Genomic DNA, 26,724 nt, shown 5'->3' with positions numbered 1-26,724 from the left:
CAAGTATTGTAATAGTTAAGCAAAAGAAATCTTAACACACAAAAGGATGGATTAAATCACTCTTCTAATGAGACAACTTGGAGAGATTTTGTAGTATTTATCTTGCTGAGCAGCATTATAAAACTGAGTTGTAGCAGCCCTGGGCAGCTCTGAATGCTGTGTGGATGAAAGTCAGTGTTGGTCCTGGCCAGCGCCAAGCCAAAAAGCTGTAACAACAAGAAGAAGCACTAACCCAAATCTGCAAAGTTTATTTGATTTGAGTTCCAGACTGTCAGATTTTGGCGAAGACGTCGTAGCTGCAGAGCAGAGCAGAGAAGAAAATTTTAAAAGGTTTTCTTTGAGGCTACTTTGTATGCTGGCCCTGTGATTTTTTATTAAAGATATCTGATTGGAGATTTAGCATCAAAGATGTTATTTAAACGGTTCATTTTGTAAGTGATAAATTTAGTGACTGTATCTGGTAGTCACTTAGAAAAACCATTTAGCCTCTTGCATTTTGTCTTATTCACAACAATATCAAATCCATGCCAAAAATAAAGTATAACATTACAATAATTTAGAGGTACACATTTTCATGGGCAGTCCTTGCAATGTTTTTGGTGTTTGTGTTGTCTCTGCCTTTTTAGTGCTCCTTGGTATCGATCTTCCAAGATAATTCTATTTAGGAAGTTAAGATAATCAGGTCGATTGAAGCCAAATGTTAGCTACCTGATCGGTAAGGTGTTCTACAATAGTGGTCCTAAAAAGATTGCACCAACCAACACTGTCTTGAAACATCTTCCAAAACTCTGCGTTTTGTTTGTAGTGTTAATAGTTCTAATAATTTTTAAACTTACAGCAGTTTTTCAAAGATTTGCAGACTCAAGTGGAAACACAGCCTGACAGGCAAGCATGCAGTTTAGCTCAGCAAATCTTAAGTGGGTTCACCTGTGCAGAAAGGACAGGTGTGCATGCGATGGCAGCCAGAAGTCGTATATCCACTCAGCGGTGATAGGGGCATGATAGTCTCTGCTGGTCCCTAATGAGAAAAACATTTCTGCACCACGCATGTATTGCGCTCCTTGCTAACGCACACCCCCATGAGTAACACATTCCACTCAGCTAAACAGCCACAAGAGCTGAGGGTTTGTGATCACTAAAGTCTATGTGCAGCCTGGCATGCTCACAGGCACACAGCGTTTTTCACACAAATACGCACATGTACAGTACACCTACATCTCAGTCTGACCCTCCCAAAGAGGCACTGAGGTGCATCGATGAAATTCAAACCTTGCATAGACAGCAGCTTCCCTAACTGCAAGGCAAGGCAGCTCATCCTGAAAGATGTAATTTCTCAAGCAGAGGGATCTGAGGGATGCACAAACCATGTGAAGAGGGCTCAAAGTTTAATAGATAAATAAGGGACTGACTTCTAGCGTTGCCAATTCCAATAGGTTTAAATCGGCAACTACTGATAGTAAAGAAATCCTAGTTTAAAACGTCTGAATATATATCACGTGCAGCAGACAGTTTTAATATTTCTTCATTATGGTTTTCCTCCAATATTTGCAGAAATTTCCTTTGGCAGCTCGACTTTCCTCTTACTTTGCAGCGTTGCTCATTAGTTTCAGTGTGAGGGTGTGTGTCTGCATTTGCTCTGCGGCAGGTTAGTTTTCCTGTCCAGGTTGTTTCCCTGCTATTAACCCAGGGCGTTTCTGAGCATGGCTCTTGGTATTCTGGAGGTATCCATAGAAAACAGAACTGAATGAAAATGCTCTCTCAATAAATATATCCTCAAGGGTGGCTTATAATAGGGTCACTGAGAAACATTAGCGCTTTATAGTCCTAACAAGAACAGAAGCGTAAATGTGTCACAGACACCCTGGTTTGCCATCCTGGCAGTGTGTGAGTGTGTGTAGCCACTTTGCAGTTAAGATTTATTAAAAAAGGGCATGAGGAACACATCAAGTGGCTTTCTGACTAATGAAGAACAGGACAGACAACTGCGAGAGCTCATTCATACACACAAACAATATAAACACCAAATGGAGCACATATGAACACATCCAAATACGGTTTATCTTTGGTGCTTTGCTTCCTGCCTGCAAACAGCCTTTCCTGTTGGACTAAGTATGATGACCCCATGAACACACACAAACAAACTGTACAAAAACAGCAGTGCATGTGTGAAGCTTTAGGGTCACACGCTAGAGAGAACAACGAGAGTTTATTTTAAGCAAAGCATGATCAGTTGCATTATAGATTCTGTAAGCCATGCATAATGGTGATTAAACGACTGAATGTGGTCACAAAGAGCGGGCTGTAAATAGGTGCAGGAAGGATGAGGAAGTTGGGTGACAAGACGTTCAGTCACCCCCTTTACTTCCTGGGCCAACAACCCTTACCACTTCCATCCTAAGGAGGATGTTGTGTGTTCCAAACTGCTCTGCACTTTCTCAACCACAGCTATATCACTTCAAAAGCTTAGCCACTGAACTGTTTATTTATGGGCTGCACAGCACTGATTGTACGACAAAACCATTTGTTTGCTGGAATAAAGCTCAGTGCTCACAGTACCTTCTTTGGATGTTGATCAATTGGTTTCTCTGCTCAAGGGCGTCATCTAGTGACTTTAAATGCAATGGTTCAACAAAAAGATGCTTTCTACTTTGTGCCTCATTGATGCAAACAACTGAAAAAAATGCAAACATAAGATTTTCTGTCTGTCTGTTTTTGTTCCTGGTTTGAGTTTCACACAGCTGCACGAGGAGACCTGTGGTGATTTGTAGCACTATAACAGCTCTTCCCACAGACCGTTCTCATCTTACACTGATCATCAGCAACAGAGGCTGAGCATGGTTTGCTCGTGTCGATGAGGGCACAGAGTTGACCTAAAGGTGGAGGAGGCAAGGCATGAAGGGGTGGAGGACTAACAGGTGTTCAAGCTCCCCTGGCTGCTGGCAGGTGCACAGCAACTGTGTAACATGTGCTCAAATGTATTTCCAAAGCTCAGACAGCCCTGACTGCCAGCTGTGCTCTCTGAAGTTTTTCTTCTCACCCTTACAAACCCCTGCCTCCTGAAGTACACAAGCCAACACACCAAAGGCCCCCCTAGTAATATGCACACCTACACACATATTGCATCAGGCAAACCATACACTTCTGCCAGATTACATGCAAAGCCTTGGATACTGTTACCAGACAAAACGTGATTGATCCAGTGCTCTGGATCCCTAGTGTTGTGATTATTATTATGAATATATTATTTAATATTTTATTAAATAATAATTTGGTTTGTTAAGAGTTATCCGGTGAATACCAGCCCAATAAGGCGGTGGTATTAGGACAATAAAAGGGATGAGCCAAGCTCTGACTGAACATTACTGAACAGCAAAACTCTGAACAGACATGGAATAAATTCCCACAATTTCTCAAAATACAAGAACTTATTAACAAAAATAAACAAATTTCCCTTTTTCTCTTCAACTCATTCGACACCTGGAGGTTTTAAATCCAACCTGACTGATATTCAAAACTGTTTGATTTCAGCCAACTTGACAAAAACTCTGTTTCTAGAAAGTAACCTTAAATCATGATTCTACTACCACCATATTTAATTGTGGGAATGGTGTTATTTTGATGATGCTTAGTGTTGTTTTTTTGCAAAACGTACCTTTTGGAATTGTGGCCAAAAGTTCCAGTTTGATTTCATCAGACCATAAAACATTCTGTCTGTTGGAACATGCAAAATACAACAGCACAGCTTCCATCATGTCTTCATTCCACATGTTCTCCAATTATTGATAATTGTCATTACTATGCTATTGTGCTAAGGTGTATGTGTACTGTTATGGACTTTTTTGTACCTTCTTCCTGACCTTTGTACAATGAGATCCTTTTGATCTTTTGTAACTTTTCTGAAGGTTATGGCTTTATTGAAAAGATGCAGTAAATTGATTTTGTACTTTGAAGACCGAATGCTGGAATTGATTTTAAAGATGGTTCAAACAAATATTAATTTAACGGTGTGCACCTAACAACAAGGTTGGAGCATTTTTTTGTCTTTAAATATTTTTTCCCTCTGACAGATTCTTGTTATTTTTTTTTTTGGTTGAATGATACAGAAATTACGGTACATTAAAGGTGGAAAAAGTTCTTAAATTACATATCTTGGCCTCATTTTCTCGCCATTACAAAATACTTGCATTTTAACAGGGATGTGTAAGCTTTTTATATTCACTGCATGGCGCACCAGCTGATTCAACACATTAAGGGTCATTTTCAGACTGAGGGGAGTTTAATCAAAATTCATTGTTCCATAGCAGTGGCCGTCCCTTCCTATAGGGAGTTCCCCTTTGAGAAAAAGTGAGAAGGAAAGATCAGAGGTGAAGGAGAAACCTGGAGGTGGGATGGTTCAGACAAATACATTCTGCTTAGTGTAATCTTCTCTCTGGAACTGTATTCAGTTCTCCTTTTCTCACTAATAACTGACATGAATGTTCTCATTTATTTTAAACATTTCAGGATTTGCTCTTTTTCCGTGATGGTCTAAAAAGTAATACAATGCACAGCTCCAGTAATATTTAAAAACGATGCATACGTTTGGATTTACTGTGGATTTTCTCTAAACCATTGTTTAATTTAACTATACTTTTACCAAGGTGCAATGGTTGGAAAATCGTACTGATTTTTAAAAACAACCACTGGAACCATAGATTTGAATTTATTGTGTATTTTCTCAAATCCAACAGGAGTCCAAACTATGTATACAGACTTAAGTATATGGTTCACACACGCCCTGACTAATTGTCACAAGTCCCATTCCAAGTTTCAGACAAACCAGCATCCAGACAGAGGTCTGGCTTGATATTTGACCAATCCTGTAAAAAATGGCATAGAGTTAATTTAAACTGGTTGGTTTTCTGGAATGTAGCTTTTAAGCAGAGTCCACAAATTTTCAATAGGGTTGAGAACCTTAATATTTTATCCATTCCAACCAGTTGTTACGTGTCTTTGAATCAGCTTTCTGTTCTAAAAAATATTTGTGCCCTAGTTTCAGCTATTTAGCTGTTGACCTGAGGTAAGGCTATAAGGAATTTCAAGGCCATTTCTCCATCTTAATTATCCTACTCACTTAGTGAAATGCACTAGTACAATTGGCAGACAAACAGCCCCACAGCTTGATGCTACCACCACCATGCTTAACAGTTGGTACTATGTTACTAAGTTCAAAAGCCTCATCTTGAGTCATTAAAACATCCCCCTTATCACTGTGGCTGAATAGCTCAATTATTGTGTCGTGTGATTATATAACGTTTCTTTAGAAGATCATTTCAGCCATGCTTGACGGTGTCAATTTCAGAGCAACCACTTCTTTCTTTGGTTGGTACCCTTTCAGTCCATGTTGATGTATACCACGCAAACCTGTTTGGGAAAGTGGTTGAAACAATGATCTAAAACACACATAAAAACTGGTTTTGAAAAGGGTAAAGCAGGGTGACCTTAAGATAACGTAAATGGCTTCCCCAAAGCCGAGATCTTAAAATGTTTGTGGATGACACCTAAAAGACAGGTGGGTCTCAATAAAAAATAAATATATGTTATACAAAAATATGTTAACACATCCGATTCAGTAAAACGGACAGGTCAAATACCCGGCTACCATTAAGTCAGAAGCTTGTCGATGGCTACAAAAACTCTTGTGGTCCAGATGGACCTTGTTAAGGGATGTTGACCAAATCCAAGTGAGGATGTAGGCACTGTTGCCGGCTTAGCAACTTTTTAAACCCTTCTAGGGACTTTCTTCCCAAAAAAAAAAAAAAAGCAACTACAAACAATACTGGTGACTCTTACTGGTATCACTGGAGATTGAATGTGAAAGTGAATATTGTTCTTCCTGTACTCAACAAGCAGTGGTTGCTGCGGTGGGCCTCACCCCCATTCAAAGCTCTCACAGGCGACTGAGTCCTCACACAGAGGTCTCTTCCCAGCTAGAGCTACAGACCCACTCCCTCAGCATGCAGACAGCTAGTGCAAAGCTGCCACCGTAACTTTATGTAGCTTCCTAATTGGACCATGGGGTTAAAATCCAATCCAGACTTAATAAAACTTTATAAAAAAAGAATAATAAAAAAGTCCATATTTTGTCTTAAACATACTGAGTTTTCTTCTCACTTACTACAACATTATTTATGCCTATGATGAGTCGGATCAGAACCCTATGTAAATAGAAAAAGAAAATAAATAAGAGCCCATTTTGTAATTATCAAGCATACAAACGGTTAAGCTATATATATATATATCTATATATATATATAGATATATATATATATATATATATATATATAGATATCTATATATATCTATATATATATATAGATATCTATATATATCTATATATATATATATATATGTATATATAGATATATATCTATATATATATATGTTTGGCTTTAAACTTCTTTATTATCACTGGAAGACTTCAGGAAACTACTCTACTGCAGCTAGTGTCCAAAATAAAGCAAAACCAGATCTCACACCAGTATAAACACATTCACAAACAGAATTTCCTCAACGTCTGGACAGCATTACATGGTGTGTAGAGAAGACCCCCTCCCCTCCACACATATCCCCTTTACCCTAATTATAGTCTGCATCATTGGAGACGGAGCCCTCTTCAGAACTTGTTTTATCGCTGGTGGCAGCACAAGCATACTGCTTCTCAAACACAGAAATAGGACTACTTTGGTCAACATGAAGTGTACAATGATCATCACAATCGATAAGAAAGGCAAAGTGGGGTTTCTTGTGTAACACTTAATTTTAAACGATGATGATGATAGACAACAAAAGGCCGCTGTGGGAGCTGTAAACAGTGTTCACCACTGACAGTGGCGAGCCGGGTATCATGTCATAGAGTTTTGAACTCTCCCTATGAAGCTGGGTGAAGAAGGAAGCATAGCAGAAAGTCAGAGGCCCACCCAATAAACAGAGCAAAGGGGTTAATGGATGCTAAGGCCTGCTCTGACGATCCACAGTAATAATGGGCTGGGCAGCGCCCAACTGTGGAGGGAAAAAAACAGAAGCTGCTCACCATAGGGTTGAGCAGACGAGGGGAATACCCCTAATTTGGGATCCCGGCTGCATAGAGGGGGTCTTTCTCACCTTTTTATTAGCATCAGACGTTAGGGTTTAGTGTTTTCTTTTAATTAGCTACTTAACAGTAACAGCATCCACACCGAAGAGTGTTGATTTTACCACAACCTGGGAGAGCCTTGATATGGTGAGCGTACACAGCGGGGAAAAGAAAATCTGATTTTTGAGTTTCTGAACTGGTTAAGGCTGAACATATAATTTATCTGTACATCGCCAAAATAGATAAAAGAAAGTGTATTTAGTGATATAAAATATTTTACAAGATCTTAGAATTCAATCTATTATATAATTACAGGAATAATATTAAAACAAACGTTGACAGTTTATTTCCTTTTATTAGCAAAGTAGTACAAATAATAGGGACATTTTTAAGATCAAAGAGAACAAACACTTAAAATGTTTTCCATTTTTTTTATGGAAAACTCTATTTTAGGGCCTTTGTTTCCTCACTTTCCACTGACATCTGCTTTTGTGTCATCCTTGCCAGATCTTTTGTTTAGTCCACTGAAATACTTCTCTCTGAAGGCATTGTGTCCCTGGTAGGGGCTGAAGCGGGGATCTGAAAGATGAGCAAGGCTGTCTAGTTCCTGTAGAAAAAACAATAACTTAGTAACTGTGGCGATTATGCCTAAGGTCATGCAGTTACATCACACACCTACATAAAAACAGGACAAAAATGTGTATAACAGGTGATCAGTTAGGTTTTGCCTTAAAAAAAGAAGTTTGTATAGTTTTCCATGTTTACATTCTAAATGCATGACTAAATTATATCAACTGTATCATCGTAATAAGATGTTTGTGTTGGCTGGAAGTTAGCAGCTGATCTGCAGAGGCATCAGGGGAGGAAGAGAAATGCTGGGAAAAGAAATAATGAGTTGAGATGATCTGGAAGGGCTGTAATATGTTTGCACCACCTCTCGTTTACTTGCTGACGCTGCCAAGCAACCTGGGAACATTTTCCATGATCATTCAGAGGAAATAACCTCAACATGAACCCAAATTAAACAGTCCATATTATGGTCAATTTCCAGTGTGCAGTGTTATTTTGGCAGCCCACAGAAAGTGTTTACCTGCTTTAATGTTAGAAGAAAGATAGGTGTTGTTGCACATCTTCTCACCGTTTTACAACCCTGTTTGTGCTTAAAGGACAGTTCGCTCAGAATAAAAACATAAGCTCTGTTTCCAAACTGGGAACAGAGCTGAAATGCTAATGATGAGTCACATGATGAGAAAAAGAAATGAAAGAAGGAAAAACGAAGGTATTTTTTAATTTAAATTAATCTTGTTTTCTCAGTATGCATCAGTGATTTCCTTTTATTGCTGATTCACGGCATCTTGCAGTCACTCAGTGTGTAACAGCACCATTATGGCTACAGTAGCAGGATCAAGTACAGCCAGTAAAATAAAATGATGTAGAGGAAATCAGCAGCTTTCTGTTTGATGGTGTGGAAAACTAAAAACGAGCAGGAATTATGTGATCTTTTTCTTAAAAACAAATAAGACTGCTTTTAGACAAGTGATGGAGGACAAACATGGACCCAAGACAAACCAATGGAATAAGTAATGTTGAAGCAATCTTGTCTGTGAGACAGCATATACTCACACCAGACACAGATTACAATGCCCAGGACACAGAAAATTACAGAGTTGGAAGCACAGCTCAATAAGAGTGGATTGAGGAAAATATGGATTTAGCCACACCTATTTTACCACCAAGAATCTCCCGATTGTATCACGATGTTTGAATATTGTACACACCTGGACATGGCTGCCAATTAAAGAAAAAAATACCAGTGTAAGGGAGACGTTTTGAAACACTTTACGAGAAAAAGCTTAAAAAGGCTTAATGCATCTGTGGAAGTCTGTTTATTTTTTAGGTTTTGTGTGAGACCCTAATTGAGGTAATTGAAGTGTCACTTTTGTGCTAGAAAACGTGTTCCTAGTGAACCTTCATTTAGGTATGAGTTGTTGATGGTGGGAAAGACCAGTGTTTAGATGCATCCAAACAAAACAACTTGTTTACAGAATGCTGGTTTATTTTATTCTTTTGTGATTTCAACTTCTGTTTGCCATAAAATATGTAGGATTCTTCAGTATTGGCAGACTGTTGGAAGCCCTTACAGTCCGCTATGCTAACTGTGCTAACAGCGCTAATGGCACAGTTAATAAGTTGTTAAAAGTTTCTCCATGATATATTTTTTACTTTATTTCACCAAAATAGTAAACTCTTATTTTACCAAGCTTTTTATTGTTACTTTTCTCAATTTGTCAAGCAAACACACATGGTGTGACATAACCTCCGCTTATGAACGATCAACCTTTTCACTGCAGAAAAGCTGCAGCTAAAGATTTTAATCATCTATTGAGTGCTTTTGTCACTGAAACTAATTTAGAAAATTTTTCAATGTCAGTCAGTCAGTCATTTTCTACCGCTTATTCCATAGTGGGTCACGGGAAGCTGGTGCCTATCTCCAGCATTCTATGGGCGAGAGGCAGGGTACACCCTGGACAGGTCGCCAGTCCATCGCAGATTATTATTTTTTTTTTTTCCAATGTTTTACACCTAAAAAAAACAACCCGTTTTTTAAAATACTTCAACTATGTTGTGCCCCCCATCCCCTCCATCTCAACAGTTTATTAAAGTATCATCCCAACACTCAAAACTATTGGATGGAAGATATCATTTTTGGCAGATAGTTAAACATAGATATAGAGATTGGATCCAAACCAGGCAAAAAAAAAAAACTGGATTGGAGCATTTCTAAATCGAACAAGTGATTTTTCCAGTGAGAAATCAATTGTTAAAAGCAATAAGACTATATAATTTACTATAAAAACAAAGAAACGGATACGGATACACACACATAAACAGGTCAGAGTGAAGCAAACATTTGCTTGGGAAACATTAAGCTTGGAAGCTTGATTAAAGCACCCAAATAGGAGCACTCTGAAACCCATTTGGAAAGAAAAGAAAAATGCAACCTGAGATAGATACCAGTCAGATAACATCACACAACTTTGTGTTTGAGTGCGCATGTTATTCAGCACCGTTTAAGGGAGCAATTTTGTGGGTTTTGAAGTGGACTGGATGTCAAGATCCAAAGATGGATTGTTTTCCATACGACGTGTGATTAAGCCATTTAGGGTTTGGGTATAAAAGAAATGAGCCAATCACAGCCAGATGTTCAGGATTTACAGCAGGCAGAAATACAGACACAATCACTTCCTGGGGGATGTCATGTAAAAACAAACACACATACTACAAACGCTTACTCAGAACATACTTACATGGTTACACATATATAATACTTCTAGAAAATACAGTGAATGCATTAAGGATCAGGGTAGCACACGTGTTTTCACTTTACATACATGTGTTGCTGTTCCACTACACACCCACAGACATATATATCAAACATTTGTGCTGCTCACAGGATGCTAATAAGCAATAATATAACCATTTAAAAACAAACAAATAACAGAAAAACTATAACATGGCTGCACTTCCAATAAAGAAAAAAGCAAAGTTAGACTCAAGCTAGTTTATCAAGTGAACTTATGTACTTAGAATCTTAATATTTAATCGAACTACCTAGCGGTTTGTATGATTTTACTGATTAGTTACTTGATTTGACTGGGTGCTCGTCATTTCACTTTTTCGCCATTTGAAAGCTGTGAAATGGAAACCTTTGAAGATGGGTCTACCGCCAGATGTTTCGTACCAACCATTTCATAGCAATTTTGACAACCAGTAATTTAACATAATTTTCTATTTTCTACTCCTAGTCCACTGGATTGAAACGTAGTTTTATGACTCTAATACATGACCTTTAACAGAGGGAGGTCACTAAGATTTATTTTTGGTTTGGGCTCACCATTCGTCATATTCTGTAAGAGTCCACTGGCTCAAACAGTGTTTATAATAAGAACAAAATGGAACAGTTTGTAATCCCTTTTTTTATTTTACTACCCATTTCAATTAAAAAAGATTTTCACAACTCATAAAAATATTTAACAACATGAGTCAGGACAAACTGACCTGCAGCGGTTTAACTGCATTGGAAAATATTGAATTGAATGAATCCATTTATTGTGCTTTATCCAACAAACAGATTTACAAAAAGAACACACCAGTAAGTCATTATGTTCCAGCTTGTAAAACATTGGCATTTAAATTTGCATAAACACTCTACAGTTTTCCAGTTTAAACATTTTTTATTCAGCTCAGGTGTATCCAGTAGCACTCACCTCAGGTTCCTTTATTTTTTCCATGGTGATTAGCCGTCGGCATGTGTGGCTGGAGAGCGTCTGCTCGCAGTTGCTGATGAGCTGAAGGCAAGGATGAAGAGGAACCATCTCCTCGCAGTACCTGGAAAATGGAGCAACAGACACAGTCACCACAATGCTCATCCTCCAAATAGAAACAAGCAGAAACACAAAAGTGGAGCAATTTCAGAGTAAATTTAAGTTATGTGAATTAAGGGGAATGATTGGAAAGGCTAGCATTATTGGACTTTATTAAAAGGATTTACTTTAAGGTCCTTTTTTCTTTGTGTTGCTCTCTTTCTCTAATAAACACCATCTGCTCTAGCAGTGCAGTGAGATCACTGCTCGTGAGCTATGAAGCTTTTTTGGGTGCAAAGAAGAAAGTGGAAAAAGTGAATCTGAGCTGACAGGTTGACTGCTCGCTCTATCATCACCAGGCCAGTCCATGCTAAGGCCTATTAACTGAGGATGATGTATGTGTTTGCGTATTTGTGTCAGTAGCACTTTCTCCACACCGCCACGGGCATAGCGACAGTCCCGACAACTCAAAACATCACTGTTTGCCTTGTTGCCTTGGCCACATGTGGGACTTGCCAGTGATGGGATGTTTGGTCGCTATGGGAACTGCTGGTGATGCAGCTAAAGGATAATTCTGCGCTGCCAATCAGAAACAGTCAAGTGGAGGCAGCGCAGGATTTTTACTTTTTTCCCCTCAATCAGGCTTCTTATGGAAATGACGCATTTTTAATATAATTAAAACAGTGCTACTCAGATGTTCTCCACCACTATAACTCATGTGTTGCCATCTGGAGGATAAGACAATAACATGATTATTTTGTTTGCCTTTGAAAATTAGTGTGGCATTAGGATTGCCTTTGTACTGTATTAAGCGATGAGGAGACAGTGGAGGAAGATGTCCAAGTAGTTGCCTACAGGGTTTACATCACAATCATACTACCAGTCCAACTCATTAAAATACCATTTTAGACTTAGACTTTTAGACTAGATCCTCAATGTGTTCAGTGAAAAAAACAACAGATTTCATACATGATTCCTTCTGACTGTACTTGTAATGATATGCACACACCGTTGAACTAGTTTAAAATCATACGATTATCATTTTACGCTCTCTGTATGTTACTTAAATAACAATGAGGACTGGGTTTGCTCTTTATCATGGGGTGGGTTTCTTTGTGGTATAGTTTATTTTTGTATTTTTCTAACACTTTAAATTTCATTCAAAAAAATGATACATAAAAATCCTTAGGCAGGGGGGCATTCCTAATGATGCCATACAGCACCCTGTTAAAAAAATTAATAAATCTCACCTTCATCCTCTTATGCTGCTGATCAACTTATTAAAGTCCAGATGGTGTTTCCTCCTTCACAAACTGGTGATGGAGGTGGAAAACCCCCAACATTTATAGAGACATTTCTGAGACCGTAAGGAAACATTTGATGCAGACGTGACACCATGCATTATGGTAGGATTGCTGGGAGGAGCAGGAAAACCCCTCTTTGGCAAGTATTAAGAGTACAATATGGCCATGATTACCTTCAAACTGGAATTAGGTTTTCCAGATTTGCTGTCATCTAGCCACGCTTGAACAACCTTCAAAGTCCTGGAGACTGTATTAAGGTGTGAAGGGGACTTCAGCTTTGACTTGTGCCCCAATTTTACTAAATATTTGCATGATTTCCAAGACCAAAAACCGATTAGTGGAAACTTTATCTCAAACATCACTCTTTACACAAGTATTGGCTTTCTCCGAACAATGCACCATTTATATCTATGCTTTGCTTGTTTATGTTGCAGTTGGGTAACTTTATGGCACGGATGAGTGATGCAACATCATCCATCTCTATCCTTTTCTCTCCTTCATTTATTATTCAAGAGCAAAAGTTGAGGAGAGTTGAAGCAGTTCAACATGGTGTAGATGTTGTTTTGGTGAAAGGACTTTGTGTCACCTGTCATCACTCACACACACACACACACACACACACACACACACACACACACACACACACACACACACACACACTTACAGCTCCTTATTGTCATGAAGCAGTCGTACTTGCATATATTGGTTGGCAGGTGATTGAAACCTGATAGGGTTCCCTTAGAGCCCCAGATTAGGCCCAAGAGACAGGCCACGTCTGGGCTTACACACACAGACGCAAACATTCCCAAAACACAAAGGTCACCCTGCAGACCATAGAGACAGATAATTCATATATCTGCCCTGCCTGCCCAGCCTCAGATGTTTATTTTGGCACAGACCCAGCTCTCGAGGACTGATGGGATGGGATGACGTGTGAACATGATGGCACAAACATTAGCTCAAGTGCAAGACCACACACGCTCACACATGTATGAAAATACATACACGAAAGCAAAGTGCCATCATGAATGTGGCTGTATGGGTTCCCTGCCTCTTCCAAACTCAGAACATAAACTATACGATGCATGATTATCTCATCTCCTCCAAAACCTTGTAATCAGTGCTCAGAAAGAACTGCAGCCCTTTGGGCTTTTCCTGTCTGTTGTGGTTCACACCTTTACAGCTGAACACCTGCACTTCTTCCCTTTCTGCATCGCATGGAGCTTGTAACAATGATGGACTTTGTTTTCGAAGTGCCATCTTGCACAGACAACCCATAAAGCAGCTCGGCAGTGTCAGTTGTGGTTTGCTGAGGCCCAGCTGTATTGCTGGACACACCTCAACACAAATTATTCTGTATAAACACTGTCATTTACACCGGTGGTTACATGCAGCCGGTTGGGAGAGCAACTGTGACTCCACTAAAGGGCATCCTGGGAAAACTAAACTGAATAGCTCTTTGTGAAACTGTCTTACAGCGTTTAAATTTAGTGCGTATTTAAAACATTTTGCGACATTTGTATCTGCTTTACCATAATGGGTAAAGTGAACAGCATATGAAGACTTTGTGGACCATGCTCAAAACGAGCAAGAAAAAAGCAGTTCCGGTTTATGGTATGAGACTGCCCCCTAGTGGTACAGGTTAATATTTTAAAAACACAACATTGAGGTGAATGCTCTTTCCAAGCTTAGAGAAATTAAGCTTAGAAAAGCTCAAACTTGGTAAATTATTTTAGGTTGGCTTAAAGAAGTGTTAAGATAGTTTATAGTGATCACATGACAAAGGTTAGCCATGCTTTACTAAGTAACCTAAATGTGACTCTTTTCTGCTTGCAAACCACTTGCATGGTGATATATGAAATAAACTTGCCTTGCCTTGCTGAAAAGTACCTCATAAGCAGCTGACTCCTATTATCACATGGTAAAGCCTTTTTCTTAATTAAATTAAATGTCAGACTGCATGAACACTTTATTCCTCCTTTGCAGAAAATATCTCAGTTTAGTCACCATAGATGCTGACAATTAGAAGGTGTAGCTAGTAGCTGAGACCGAAACGTTGCATGTTGACAGCTTAGCAATGCCAGGGAAACGGGTATAAAACAACTGATACATCGTGTGGCTAGTTAGCATGCACTAGTAGTCCAGTAGAGTAATAAATGTAAAAACGTAGGGACACCATATTGTCATAAGTATTCACTCACCCATTCAAACAATTGAAATTATGTGTTTCGATCAGTTCCATGGCCACAGGTGCATAAAATCGAGCACCTAGGCATGCAGACTATTTCTACAAACATTTGTGAAAGAATGGCTCGCTCTCAGGAGTGCAATAAATTCCAGTGTGATACTGTAATAGGATGCCATCTGTGGAATAAGCCGTAAAATTTCCTCGCTCCTAAATATTCCAATGTCAACTGTAGTATTATAACAAAGTGGAAGCGCTTGGAAACAACAACATCGACTTTCTGCAGAGTCAATCATCACAGACCTCCAAACTTCATGTGGCCTTCAGATTAGCTCAAGAACAAATTATAGAGAGCTGCATGGAGTAGATTTCCATGACTACGTAGCTGTATGCAAACCATACATCACCGAGTGCAGTGCAATGCGGTGCAAAGAATCGGATGCAGTGGTGTAAAGCACGCCACCACTGGACTCTAGAGCAGGCACGTTCTCTGGAGTGACGAATCGTGCTTCTTCATTTGGGAATCTGGTGGATGAGTCTGGGTTTGGTGGTTGCCAAGAGTACCTTACTTGTCTGACTGCACTGTGCCAAGTGTAAAGTTTGGTGGACGGGGGATTATATTGTGGGGTTGTTTTTCAGGAGCTAGATTTGGTGCCCTAGTTCCAGTGAAAGGAACTCTGAATGCTTCAGCATAGCAAGAAATGTTGGAAAATTCCATGCTCCCAACTTCCTTCCTCTTCCAGCATGACTGTGCACCAGTGCACAAAGCAAGGTCCATAAAGACATGGCTGAGAGAGTTTGGTGTGGTTTCACTGGCCTGACCTCCACCCAATATAACACCTTTTGGAGCAATTAGAGCGGAATTTGAGAGCCAGCCCATCTCACCAAACATCAGTCTATGACCTCACAAATGTGCTTCTGGAAGAATGATCAAAAATTCCCACGAACATGATCCTAAACCCTAAAGTTGCAAAGGGTGACCCAACGTCATACTGAACCCTATGGGTAAAGAATGGGATCACTAAAGTTATGTGTGTAAATTCAGAGGAGTAACATAGTGCCATAGCTAATTTTTTATTATTATTTTTAGTTGTTCATTTGTTCTACTTAAGATATTAGTTTTAAAACTCATCAGGAACTAAAAATGTATACTTTTTAGAAATGTTATGTCTAACTCTAGAGTCTGATCATCATCATCAGTAATGCATTTTGCTCAGTTAACCGGCACCTCTGTTAACTGGTTTAGCTCATTAAGCTTCTGTTTGTTGTTTGTATTTTTATTGCCTTCTGTGCTTTTCTAATGTACCAGTTTGTGTTGCCCTCATTGTGTACAAATAGTGCTCTTTAAATAAAGGCGACTTGATTGATTATGCCTATATCATACCACTGCTTTAGAAGGCAGATATTACTTTCCTTTTCCCTAAAATAGTAACAGCATTTTAATGTAAGCATTATTTTCATCTGTGATGCTCACTGATTTCCATATAATGAGCAGTACAACCATTCTTGCCATAGAAGAGTTGGACTTGCGGAGGGCCTGGAAACTGAACTGGCTGTGTCTTGTTATTAATTGATGAAACCATGAATGTTTACTCACTCTGGCCTGTATACAGGCAGCCAATAGACAAGCCTCCCACCCAAGACAAGGTGGCGGGCAGAGAAGTTTAACAGATCTGTGAAGATGTCACTCAGGTGGTACGCCTGTGAGACAGGTACGTGGGACTCTGCGTAACTGTGGAACAGATTAAAGACAATAAAGATTCAAACCTGGACTTTGGAAACTTCACAAATAAATTCATTTTATATGTTAAACTAAGAAGTTAAAGTAAATGTTTTCCTGTAAATTGAGTGGAATTATTTAGTGGATTTTCAGTGTAACTTACAGGCCATCAGGAGATTTAGTAGTGTCCTTATGGGAGCCAGTTCTTCTCGTTGACTCTCGAATACCGTATGGAGCTTAAAAAGCACATTAAAAGGAGGGTTTGACATAGTTTAAGACACAAATGCAGGAATATAAGTGCCGAGTTGATTTATTTTTGTTTTAAAAGATTATAATTAGATAAAGATGATAAGATTATAATTGTAAAACAACTGAAAAACTGACAAAAATATGAGAGAGAAAAAAAAACAGGTAGAACCAATGATCGACTCTCTGTTTTCCATTAGAGGCCGCAGGATTGTTTTACTAAAATATTCAGATTTTTCAAAAGTTCGAAGGGCCATTAAAAAACAGCAGGCCCACAGCATCACACATCCTCCCCTATGCTTAACTGTGACCATGACACGTTTTCCATTTTAATCTGTTTTTGAGTTTAAATAGAAAAGTTAATGATGAGTTCAAAATGTTCCATGACTGGCTGCTTGCCTGTTAGAACAATTTAGACACAGGCTTTAACATTTAGCCTGCAACGAAAAGAAACAAATACAGAAGTGTTTGTTTGGGTGAATGCTGCAACACATCATGAATTAAAGGAAATGCGAACCAAATAGGATAAAAGCAGCTATATCAAACCTTTCCATCAACTTGATATGTTTAATCTTATACCTTCTGAACTAGACTGAATGACAGCACTTTTCACATTCTGCAGTCCTGTTTTGTTAACTGAAAGAATCAACAGAAGAACCTACGGTCAGTAATAATAGCATCAAACAGAGCTGCATTTCTCCACACTGGCTTGGATGCATCCGACACCATCACGTCCACATACATGTTCTCTGTTTTGTACTGCCGCAGGTTGGCTCGGATGTTCTCATCGGGACCTCGCCATGTCTGGTTTTTACGACTGGACCGACCTACAGTACAAGACAAAGACACTGTTAACATGCTTCAAACATAAAATCTGCCCTAAAAGGTATGAAACACAGTAGCAATGAACAAGGGCCATACCTTTTCCGTGAATAGTGTTGTAATCAATATCTGTTCCACACACATATGCTCCAAAATGAGAACACGAGACCAAAAGGCTCCCTAAGAACGAATGAGAGGCACAATGAAAACCCTTTTCTGATAGTCACTGTCGAAAGCGGTTTGTGTCTACATCTGAGAAGAACCTACCAGTGCCTACAAATGGGTCAAAAACAAGGTCGTTCTCTTTGACCTTTGCTTGGTTGGCCATGATGAAGGACAGGCCAGCATCCATGCTGGTGTTTCCGATGAAGTGTCTGTTCTTCACGCTGTAGGAGCGGATCAGTTCCCGCTGACCGTCTGCTATCTGAGGCGGGAGTAACAAAATCAAATCACATTACACCTTTTCTTAGTTTAATATAAAAACTTTAACCTTTTAAAGTTTAATCAACAGCACCTTCCAAAAGGATTCATGCCCCTTGATTTGTCTTTCCTAATTTTTATACTTTGCAAACCACATACTTTAATAGATTTTACTGGAATTGAACTTCATAGACCAAACAAATTAGTGCATAGTTGTGAAGTAGAAAGATAATTATGTTTTTTTTGGTAGCTTTTGTTATAAAAATATGAAAGATGTGGAGTGCATTTGTAGTCACCCCCAGAAACTCTGATACCTCTCAAAAAAAAAAAAAAACTTTGTACAACCAATTGCTCCAAAACTGAAATTTTTGGCGTACATGCAAAATGCAACCCTCCATATCACCCTGAACACAACATCTCCACAGCGTAACATGGTGGTGGCAGTATTATGCAGCGGGGATGCTTTTTCTTAAGGAGGGACAAGAAAATTAGCCAGAGTTGATGTGAAGATAGATGGAATCATATACAGCGCAACAATAAAAGAAAACCTGTCGACATGTCAAAAGCCCGCAGGACAACAACCCAAAATATGCAGCCACAATAACAATAGTTAACAATAACAATAGAAACCTAAGTCTCTAGGTAAGGGAAGGTAAGTTTATTTATATAGTGCTTTCAGTAACGAGACACTCAAAGCGCTGTACATACAATTACAATACAATCACAAAGAAAATAAACACAGATACAGACACAGAAAAACAAATCAAATGATACTTTCTAAGAAATCTAAAAATCTATTAATCTTTCCGAGAAATCTAAAAATCTCTGGCCAATATTACAATGATACAGATAACATTAATAATCCTTTGGGTTTTACTGGTAAGAGCTGGTTCTAAACCAATCTTTCTAAAGAGGTAATTATATCATTAAGTCCTCTATGTAGGGGAAAGCATCTTGTGCTAAGAGAGAATGATCCTTGGGTTCGCTGGTATAATGCAGTTGTAGTCCAATAATAACAGTCATTTGCATCCATTGACATTTAACTAAGCAATCACTGAGTTCTGACTAATGAAGCTGAGTCACTGGTGTAAAAACAGCTTTTGTTCAAATTTTTAAGAAACTACTATTATTTTCCTTTCACTGGTAAATTTAAAAATCTATGAAAAGGAGAACAAATGAAGAAATGAAATCCACATTTAGGTAAAAATAAGGAGCATGGGAAAGCAACACACATAAGCAAAGATTTTGCAGGGGCATGGTGGACTCGTGAGGGTGCCAATATTTAAGTATGATCATGTGTGCAAAGAATTAGACTGTCAACACTGACAAAGGTGCCATTGTCCTTGAAGAAGAGATGGAAGTTTTATCAAACGACCATAAAGTTCAGTTCACAGATGAGGGGGGTGGCTGGGGCAGAGCGTTGTATTTACAGAACATCCAGGAGAAATGTTTTGATAAGAAACCTGTGAAGGTCATATCGGGGCGCCTGAATTAGACAAACAATAAATGTTTTGGTTCAGGCCGGCTGTGATTTTCCGCCTGCCTTCAAAGTCTTACTGGCATTCTCAATTTGAAATCCAAATAGCCAAATATCTAGTACTTTCAGTAGATCCTGAGCAAACAACTTTCTCCAAGATTAAATCATATCACCTTTGAGTCCAGGAAACGCAGCCAGCCTGCGATTCTGTTCAAGGATCGCGTCCAGCTTATGATTCTGCTCTCTTAACATATCAGTCTGAGTGCTGAGAGCTCTAAAGATCCCTTCAAACATCTCAGGCAGCTTTGGAGTGCTTTGAGTGCTTTCCTTAGATAGAAAAACGTTTTATCCAATTTGAATAAAAAGCTAACTCCGACTGCACTGTTCAATGGTTAGGATTAATAGGAATGTATGTACCTGACTGTTGTGAAGTGCCTTGAGACAACATGTGTTGTGAATTGGCGCTATATAAATAAAACTGAATTGAATTGAACAGCTGCCGATGTTTTACGAATCTTTCGATAAGCCAGGTAACCGCCAACTCCAAAAAAAAGCAGAAATCCTGTTATCAGAAATCCAATTATGTACAAATCTCCCACGTCCTCGACTGACATTGTTGTCAGGCACACAATCTTCCACTGCTGCCAGGAATCCATTGTGTATCCGGAGAAGAACGTCCCGTCTGGACAAGAGGGTTCTCATTTACCCTGCCTTCCCGTCGAGAAAATTTGATCGATTGCGTTGAGAGACCAGCTGACCAAATCCATAATGAACAAATTAGGAGGATATGCGAACAGAGGCTCTAAGAAAAACAGACAAAAAGCTGAAGCAGGGCAAAAAATGGGGGAGGATTAAGGAGAGAGTGGAAAAGCGTCTGACCCCACCGAGAGCAGAAGAGAAGAAAGATGTGCAAAGTTAGTAAAAACATTTCCTATAAAACTAGCCGCTGTAATTGCAGCGAAAGAAGGTTCTACAAAGTATTGTCACAAAGGGTCTGAACACAAATGTAGTCCATACTTGTCAGATCTGTATCTGGAAAAAAATCAAAAACCTGTTTATCTTTTTCCTTCAACCAAACAATCATGCAATGAAGTTTGTGGTAGTAACATGACAAGAAGTAAGGAATGAATACTTTTGTGAGGCACCATATCTCACCCATCTGCAAAAGTAGATGTAGTTTGGCTGCTCAGGGACGTTGTTGGGGTCCGTGCCATAATCCTCCAACAAACAGAAGATGTGTTGAGTGTTCTTCAGGCTCACGGTGCCTTCAAAGGGAAGATAATCCATGGCCTTGTGAACAGAGTAAGATAAACATGGCATTAATACACCGAGACGAAACTGTGTCAAAAAAAAATCATTCGTTTCAACTCACAGACATGTTTAAATACTCACATCGATCTTTTTAATTCTCTCTTCGAACGACAATGTTTTATTAAAAGTGTAGACGTTTATTCTGTATGAAGAACCTTTCTGCATGTATGGACTCTGTAGAGAAAAAAGTAGAGGATAAATGAGATTAAAAGTAGAGTCACTGGAGGTAAACTGTGCTCTATACCAAAGCTAACACACCATTTTCTCTTGTGGGTAGTTTAACAGGGATGTCCTGAGTTCACTGTGTGTTTGTCCATGGCCCCAGAGTTCAAAAGCAGACCTGGAAGGACAAGATGGGACACCAATTTGTTTCCTCACTATAGTTATTGCCACCGACTTTACGCACGCAGAATTAACGCACTTACTTTGCACAAACAGATCGGGCCATAACGGTGCAAACATCTTCCTCTGACAAACGGTCCAAGCACCAGAAAGGGGACTAAAACAGCAAGCAAGAGATGCATTGAACACGAGGAGGTAGGGAGGACAGTAAAAGGATGTTCTCTTCTAAATGATGTCATACCATCGGTTGACTCGCAAAATGTTAGACACAGCGGATGAAAAAGACCAAAGTGCACATGTTGACCTCTGACCTGTTCTTTGAAGCTTTCACAAGGATGGAATGGTTTTGATCTGAGAGCCAGCAGAGCCTTAATTTCCTATAAGAATCAGGACATGCAGACATGAAGAATACGTCAAGACATTGTTGTTTCAATAGAAATCATAATTTGCAAACACAGCAGGAACAGACACAGAAAACATGATGAGAAGAGAAGACACTGAATTGATTCCCTGTGGTTTATAAAATCTGGCCAATCTGCCCAACATTCAATGGCAAGCAACCTTGAGCAAACCTCTAACCTGCACGAAGCCCACCAACCCTCCTCTTTTTTCAAAAAGATTCCTTGATACTGACATAAAAAAATAAAAAAGTTTGTGTTAAGCTTCAGGGAACATTCCTGGAGCTTCCCCTTATGTGTTACATTGTGAAAGTTAAGGATAACCTTCAGGAAATGTTTATGCAATGCTCCCTAAAGGTTTCCTAAAGTTTTCATCACCCAAGTTGTTGATAACATTTACAGAACAATGTGCCTTCAACGATGGCGTCGTCGATGCTAACATCCTGGAGTGCAATTATCATCCCGATCATTTGAAAGATGTCATTCAAACCTCACAAAATGACATCATATGATAAATTATTCCCCTCAGTTTCATCTGCTAAGGTAACCAGAGCTGAATGAAGTTCAAGAAACTCCACCATCCTTCCTAAACCTTGAGCTGGAGCAATAGCTGGAGCAGGTACCCATGAAACTAATCTCTATGTACGGCTCAGCCAATGAGGATGCAGGTCCAGCCCGTTGATGCTGATTGGTCCCACAGTCATTCAGTTGTGAAGTGACAACACTGTATTATGAAATAAATAGCCATGGGCAAAAAAACAATCACGCTTAGAAAATAAAAACTGACTTTTAAAAAATGACATTTTGAAATAAAAAAACTGCTGGAATTACATAAAAATAGCCTCAAAAACAATTTCAGTCAGTCAGTCATTTTCTACCGCTTATTCCATAGTGGGTCGCAGGTGCCTATCTCCAGCAGTCTATGGGTGGGAGGCGGGGTACACCCTGGACAAGTCGCCAGTCCATCGCAGGGCAACACACAAACAACCATACACACACTCATTCATACACCTAAGGGCAATTTTTTTAGAGTTACCAATTAACCTAACAGGCATGTCTTTGGACTGTGGGAGGAAGCTGGAGTACCCGGTGAGAACCCACGCATGCACAGGGAGAACATGCAGAAAGACCCCCAGCCAGGAATTGAACCCAGGACCTTCTTGCTGCAAGGCAACAGTGCTACCAACTGCGCCACCGTGCAGCAATTTCAATTATTAGGTAAAAAATTTTATATGAACATTTTTTATATTATAACTGTTTTTTTAATGAAAAAATGACATATATTTCATAATATTGAGCTGAGAATTTAATATGGATTCACAATTTCATTGACATATTATACGTTTATCATGTATTTATTGATGAAGGTACTTATTTCTTAATGTTTTATTTATTTATTTAATTTTGAACACTTTGGCGTTCCATACACAAAGGTCCCAGCAAGGCCTATGTTCACCGGCAACGTCGTAAAGATATTATAGAGAAAGCAACACAATTCCAAATACATTTAATCTCTTGCCCCGCATTGGCATTCATAGATGTTTACATGGATGTAAAATATTTTTAGATCAACATGAGTGGATTCTCTCCACTTATGGCGGTCAGAGGAGAAACCTATAAAAGTGTTATTATCTCATGACCATTATGTTTTAAATCAAAAGCCCAAATCTGCCGTTTCCGATCCACTAAAAGAACGGCTGAATTAAACGTGTTTAGATTAGCATTAAGCTAACCTTTAACAATGGGAATGTAGGAGGTCGCATTTAAACAACCTGTAAAAATTGAACACCGAAAGCTAAACAGACAATGAGGGAATTGTTTGAACGTTACCGGCAACCTAAAATCCAGATTATCGTGAGCAAGATGGAACAGATACTGGAGGCATGATCTGCTACCGGAGGCGGCCATGACGGGTGCGCATTCAAAACAAGTCCGGCTGACGTGCAGAAAAGGTACCGCTTGGTGACAACGTAACCATAAATGGCAGAATTATGTATGCTCAGCTCTTGATGATACGCCGATCAATATATAAAATGTAAACTGTTTTTCTTCTACGTTTTAATGGTTATTATTTACTTAAATCACCTAACTCAGGACAGTTTTAATCTATTCCACGTTTTCTAATTTATAATTGAAATCCCTTATTAATCGTGTACGTAACTTTTATTGGTTTAGCAAGGCGGGATAAACTCTCCTCTTCAGTGTACTTTAATCTGCTTTACTTCATGAACACAACAGAGTCAGTCTGTGATTGGCTGCCCGGACATGTCCTCCTCCCCATTGGCCGAGGCAGATGCCCATCAGATGGGTTTGCGTGTGGATCTGAAGGCTTCCGCTCTGCTGCGCCTGTCAGCAACTGCAGCGTTAATAAAGGGCATCAGCTGGAGAACCGGGAAGTACTGAAGTTTGGCCGCATTTAGAAAGGTACAGGCAGTCAGGTTATGATTGGATTATCAATATTCTGACTTTTGAAAGGTTGAAAAATAATTATTAGTTTCAAGTAAAGGCTGAACGATCAATTATTTTAAGATTGTTAATAATCAACTAGTTTTTTTCTGCTAGATCATATTGTGTTTCATTTTATTAAATTCTCATGTGAATTTGCTGATCAGATTGCGACTTCCTGTGGTAATTAGCATAAAATGTGAGTCACTAAAACCTTTTTAAAAGACACATAACCACTTTTTCTTAGAGTTTGACATTTAATCAGAATAAATTCGTGAAATTTAAGTTTATTTAGGATTACCACTGTTTTTTTAATTGCTAAATGAAAGGATTACAGAATATTTTTTGCTTTCTTCAAATTAAAAAAATGACGTAATATACACAGATTACGTTAATATATTTCTTTAGTAGTTGTTAACATTGCCTTTAAACTGTATGGCATGGTCAGATATTTGGGGCATCCTTCCAAAAGCTTCTCACAATAGTTTGCTGGAATTTCGACCCATCTCTCCTGACAGAAATAGTGTAACCAGGTCAGGTTTGTGCTTCCACACACCTTTTCAGGGCACCCACACATTTTCTGTGGGGCTGAGATCAGGGCTTTGTGCTGGCCATTCCGAAACATTGGCTCTGCTGTCCTTAAGCCACTTTTTAACTAGTTTTGATATATCTTTATAAATTGTAAAGTCCCTGTGTTCTTGTATTCAGAAATGACGGGAGTGAATAATGGGGACCAACAGCCAGAGGAGCCCCTTTAAAACTCAGGTTGATGTCAACGCTTCTGCTCAGTGTGATGATGACAATACGATGCCCATAGTGTCTGTCAAAGGCCTCAAAGAAAACTGGCAGAAGTGGTCCAGCGAGCATCAGGAAAACCAGAAGCTCAACCCCTTCAGTCATGACACCAGGCTGAGTGCGGTGGCCCCTCAGAGGGGACAGGATGATTACGGGAAACCCCAGGAGGGGTCTCTGACTGAGAAACGTGGGAAGGAGGCTCACACACACATTGGCAGAGAGGTCCAGAAGCTGTGCGAGGTGATAAGGAACATTGGAGAGCTGAAGGAGGACGGGGACAGACACGATAGCCATAAGAAAGTGATCACGGTTGAATTTGGGAAACTTTTTGAACATTATGTGACAATCTCTAATACACTAGTGGGAATTCTTTTACGGGCCAGAAAACAGGGACTGGTGGACTTCAAGGGGGAGATGCTGTGGCAAGGAAAGGATGATCATGTAGTGATCACTTTGTTGGAATAACCAGATATTTGGATTTGTACTGATGCCTTGATTCATGTTGCACTTAGCATGCAGGTGCACCACTACACACTGTAGAGAGAGTAGCATGATTTCGATTCAATGGCTACAACAGGTCCAAATGCTTCGCCCGTCACAAAAATCAAAACCAAATCATTTCCCTTCCACCACCATGCTTGATAGGTGGTATTAGAAACTATTCCCAGATTAGTAAAAAGATCTAGACTAGCTTTTCCTTTGACCAAGGTAAAACCACCAGGCCTATGTCATGAAATAGTATAACCAACTTTACAAAGAAACCTAAGATATATTTTTTTCATTCTAAAATACAGTAGCACATACATTACTGAAGATTCAAAGGGAAAATACGAGCAGGGCGTATGGAAATAGACTGAAATAAGGAAATTAGAATGAACAGCTCCTACAGTGTACCCATCCACGATCTTAGTAAGGCCGAAGACCTCCAAAACAAGAGTTCCCAAACATGCCCAAAAACACTTTTAATACAGGATATCAACTGACAATAAAGAAGGATGACACTCTGTACAGTAATGGGGAAATCATTTCAAATGACAGTTTTTTGGATACATATATCGGTTTCTCACATTGTTCAGGAGGGATTTTGGCCAACCCTTCAATAAAGCATTTTGTTTCATTAAGGTTTGCACCTCTCTCAGGTCCCACCACAGCAACTGACAATAATTAGGTCTGGACTGACAGGGCGATTGCAACATTTTCTTCTGTTTCAGCCATCCCATTGTAGATTTATTGCTGTGTTTGGGATCTTTGTCCCATTAAATGCACAGTTTGAACCAAGCTTCAGCTGTGAGAAAGATGATCTTACATTTGACCAGTATACTTTGGTCTAGAAGAGAATTCATGGTCAACTCAAAGATGTCCATGGGCAAGGGTCTTTAAAACAAGGCCTAATTCATCACCCATCCACCACAATGCTTGACAATTGGTCTGAGCAACTATTTCCTTTCTAAAACCAGCAAGTATGCACTGTTTTTTCCATTAATGTATTTGTTTAGGGTATTTCACCAACACTTGTTCTACCTTTGGTTAGTAAAACAATATTGTTTGTTAAATTATTCCATCTTCAAGACATTGCTTGCTGTTGTAAGTCTATGAATTTGAAAAAGAAATGTACAAATCCTAGATGTATTAAAGTCCTAGAGTTTTTCATTATGCATTGAAGTAGATGAATGAGCAGCTGAAGTCGGAGTGGTAGATGGGACTGAACCGACGCCAAACAGAACCTGTCTGTGACAGACAATATGGTGCTATAGGATGAACATGATCCGGCTTGGCTGGGT

The 26,724-nt window shown here is 39.2% G+C and overlaps 2 protein-coding genes across 5 annotated transcripts; one reads left to right on the top strand and one right to left on the bottom strand.

The window, feature by feature from the left end:
- Nucleotides 1–7,449: 7,449 nt before the first annotated feature.
- On the bottom strand, nucleotides 7,450–23,654 carry trmt11 (tRNA methyltransferase 11 homolog). 4 transcript variants are annotated; one of them, XM_047361219.1, is made up of 13 exons: nucleotides 23,534–23,654; nucleotides 21,617–21,682; nucleotides 21,389–21,462; nucleotides 21,222–21,303; nucleotides 21,045–21,137; nucleotides 20,808–20,942; nucleotides 18,023–18,179; nucleotides 17,855–17,935; nucleotides 17,596–17,760; nucleotides 16,851–16,923; nucleotides 16,565–16,699; nucleotides 11,383–11,503; nucleotides 7,450–7,721 (listed from the first exon to the last, which is right to left on the bottom strand). In XM_047361219.1, the coding sequence occupies exons 1-13, from the start codon at nucleotides 23,609–23,611 to the stop codon at nucleotides 7,581–7,583; spliced, it is 1,401 nt and encodes a 466-aa protein (XP_047217175.1). In that variant the 5' UTR covers nucleotides 23,612–23,654; the 3' UTR covers nucleotides 7,450–7,580. The 4 variants fall into 4 exon arrangements, with proteins under 4 accessions (XP_047217175.1, XP_047217178.1, XP_047217176.1 ...); XM_047361222.1 differs by having other exon boundaries at nucleotides 23,541–23,619; XM_047361220.1 differs by having other exon boundaries at nucleotides 21,547–21,682; nucleotides 23,534–23,616.
- On the top strand, nucleotides 23,530–26,596 carry si:dkey-29b11.3 (actin-binding Rho-activating protein-like). Its single transcript, XM_047361223.1, has 3 exons — nucleotides 23,530–23,655; nucleotides 23,942–24,127; nucleotides 24,857–26,596. Exon 3 carries the CDS (start codon nucleotides 24,875–24,877, stop codon nucleotides 25,406–25,408), a length of 534 nt encoding a protein of 177 aa, XP_047217179.1. The 5' UTR covers nucleotides 23,530–23,655; nucleotides 23,942–24,127; nucleotides 24,857–24,874; the 3' UTR covers nucleotides 25,409–26,596.
- The last annotated feature ends 128 nt before the right edge of the window (nucleotides 26,597–26,724 follow it).

The sequence above is a fragment of the Girardinichthys multiradiatus genome, chromosome 3 (assembly GCF_021462225.1).
Source record: "Girardinichthys multiradiatus isolate DD_20200921_A chromosome 3, DD_fGirMul_XY1, whole genome shotgun sequence".
Lineage (NCBI taxonomy): Eukaryota > Metazoa > Chordata > Actinopteri > Cyprinodontiformes > Goodeidae > Girardinichthys > Girardinichthys multiradiatus.
The sequence above is the reverse complement of the archived record's forward strand: the minus strand, read 5'-3'. Positions and strand labels throughout refer to the sequence as shown.

Coding starts and splice junctions, on each gene's coding strand:
- si:dkey-29b11.3 (XM_047361223.1), top strand. CDS start 24,875: ATGGGGACCAACAGCCAGAGGAGCCCCTTTAAAACTCAGGTTGATGTC.
- trmt11 (XM_047361219.1), bottom strand. CDS start 23,611: ATGGCCGCCTCCGGTAGCAGATCATGCCTCCAGTATCTGTTCCATCTT. Junction 20,943..21,044: donor AGAGAATTAAAAAGATCGAT/GTGAGTATTTAA, acceptor TCTGTTCACAAG/GCCATGGATTATCTTCCCTT. Junction 18,180..20,807: donor ACATCTACTTTTGCAGATGG/GTGAGATATGGT, acceptor CTCCCGCCTCAG/ATAGCAGACGGTCAGCGGGA.